This window comes from Agelaius phoeniceus, chromosome 36 (genome assembly GCF_051311805.1).
Source record: "Agelaius phoeniceus isolate bAgePho1 chromosome 36, bAgePho1.hap1, whole genome shotgun sequence".
Lineage (NCBI taxonomy): Eukaryota > Metazoa > Chordata > Aves > Passeriformes > Icteridae > Agelaius > Agelaius phoeniceus.
In genome coordinates, this window is record NC_135300.1 from 2,442,160 (window position 1) to 2,443,825 (window position 1,666).

The 1,666-nt window shown below is 37.9% G+C and overlaps 1 protein-coding gene across 1 annotated transcript in view; it reads left to right on the forward strand.

The window, feature by feature from the left end:
• The first annotated feature begins 1,528 nt into the window (after positions 1-1,528).
• The window catches only part of LOC143696502 (ephrin type-B receptor 4-like), an 11,110-nt gene continuing 10,972 nt past the window's right edge, over positions 1,529-1,666 (forward strand). The window contains 1 exon segment of the mRNA XM_077192904.1: positions 1,529-1,541. Within this exon segment, the coding sequence (XP_077049019.1) occupies positions 1,529-1,541 (13 nt within the window).

The following is a 1,666-nucleotide window of genomic DNA, read 5'->3' on the forward strand; positions in this document are numbered from 1 at the left end:
CTCCAAACCCCAATTTTTTTGGGTTAAAATATCCAATTTTTCCAATTCCAAACCCCAATTTTTTGGGTTAAAATATCCAATTTTTTTTAGGTTAAAATATCCAATTTTTTCAGTTCCAAACCCCAAATTTGGCTATTTTCACTCACCTTTGAGCAGCTGTGGCAGGAAATGAGGAGCAGCTTTGTCCTTCCCATGGGGTCACTCCCAGCCCAACCCAGGTGCATTTTGGGTGAAAATACCCAATTTTTTCATTTCAAACCCCAATTTTTGGGTCAAAAACCCCAATTTTGGGGTTATAAACCCCAAATTTGGATATTTCACTCACCCTCGAGCAGCTGTGGCAGGAAATGCGCGGCCCGCTTTGTCCTTCCTGACCCTGGGTCCGGCCATGGGCCGCCCGTGCCGGTCCAGCCCCAGGTACCAGGGGGGATTTATGGGCTCCAAACCCCAATTTTTGGGTCAAAATATCCAATGTTTTTGGGTTAAAATATCCAATTTTTTTCACTTCCAAACCCCAGTTTTTTGGGGTTAAAATATCCAATTTTTTTCACTTCCAAACCCCCAGTTTTTTTGGTTAAAATATCCAATTTTTTTTCAGCTCCAAACCCCAATTTTTTGGGTTAAAATATCCAATTTTTTTGGGTTAAAATATCCAATTTTTTTCAGATTCAAACCCTGATTTTTTGGGTTAAAATATCCAATTTTTTTGGGTTAAAATATCCAATTTTTTTCAGTTCCAACCCCAATTTTTTTGGGTTAAAATATCCAATTTTTTGGGTTAAAATATCCAATTTTTTTGGGTTAAAATATCCAATTTTTTCAGTTTCAAACCCCAATTTTTTTGGGTTAAAATATCCAATTTTTTGGGTTAAAATATCCAATTTTTTGGGTTAAAATATCCAATTTTTTTCAGTTCTTAACCCCAATTTTTTCAGTTCCAAACCCCAATTTTTTTGGGTTAAAATATCCAATTTTTTTGGGGTTAAAATATCCAATTTTTTTCAGTTCCAAACCCTAGTTTTTTCGGTTATAAACCTCAATTTTTCCAGTTCCAAACCCCAAATTTTGGGGTTAAAATATCCAATTTTTTCAGCTCCAAACCCCAATTTTTTGGTTAAAATACCCAATTTTTTGGGTTAAACTATCCAATTTTTTTGGGTTAAAATATCCAATTTTTCCAATTCCAAACCCCAATTTTTTGGGTTAAAATATCCAATTTTTTTTAGGTTAAAATATCCAATTTTTTCAGTTCCAAACCCCCAAATTTGGCTATTTTCACTCACCTTTGAGCAGCTGTGGCAGGAAATGAGGAGCAGCTTTGTCCTTCCCATGGGGTCCCTCCCAGCCCAACCCAGGTGCATTTTTGGGTGAAAATACCCAATTTTTTCATTTCAAATCCCAATTTTTGGGTCAGAAACCCCAATTTTGGGGTTATAAACCCCAAATTTTGGATATTTTCACTCACCCTCGAGCAGCTGTGGCAGGAAATGCGCGGACCGCTTTGTCCTTCCTGACCCTGGGTCCGGCCATGGGCCGCCCGTGCCGGTCCAGCCCCAGGTACCAGGGGGATTTATGGGCTCCAAACCCCAATTTTTGGGTTAAAATATTCAATTTTTTCAGCTCCAAACCCCGATTTTTTGGCTTAAAATATCCAACTTTTTGGGTT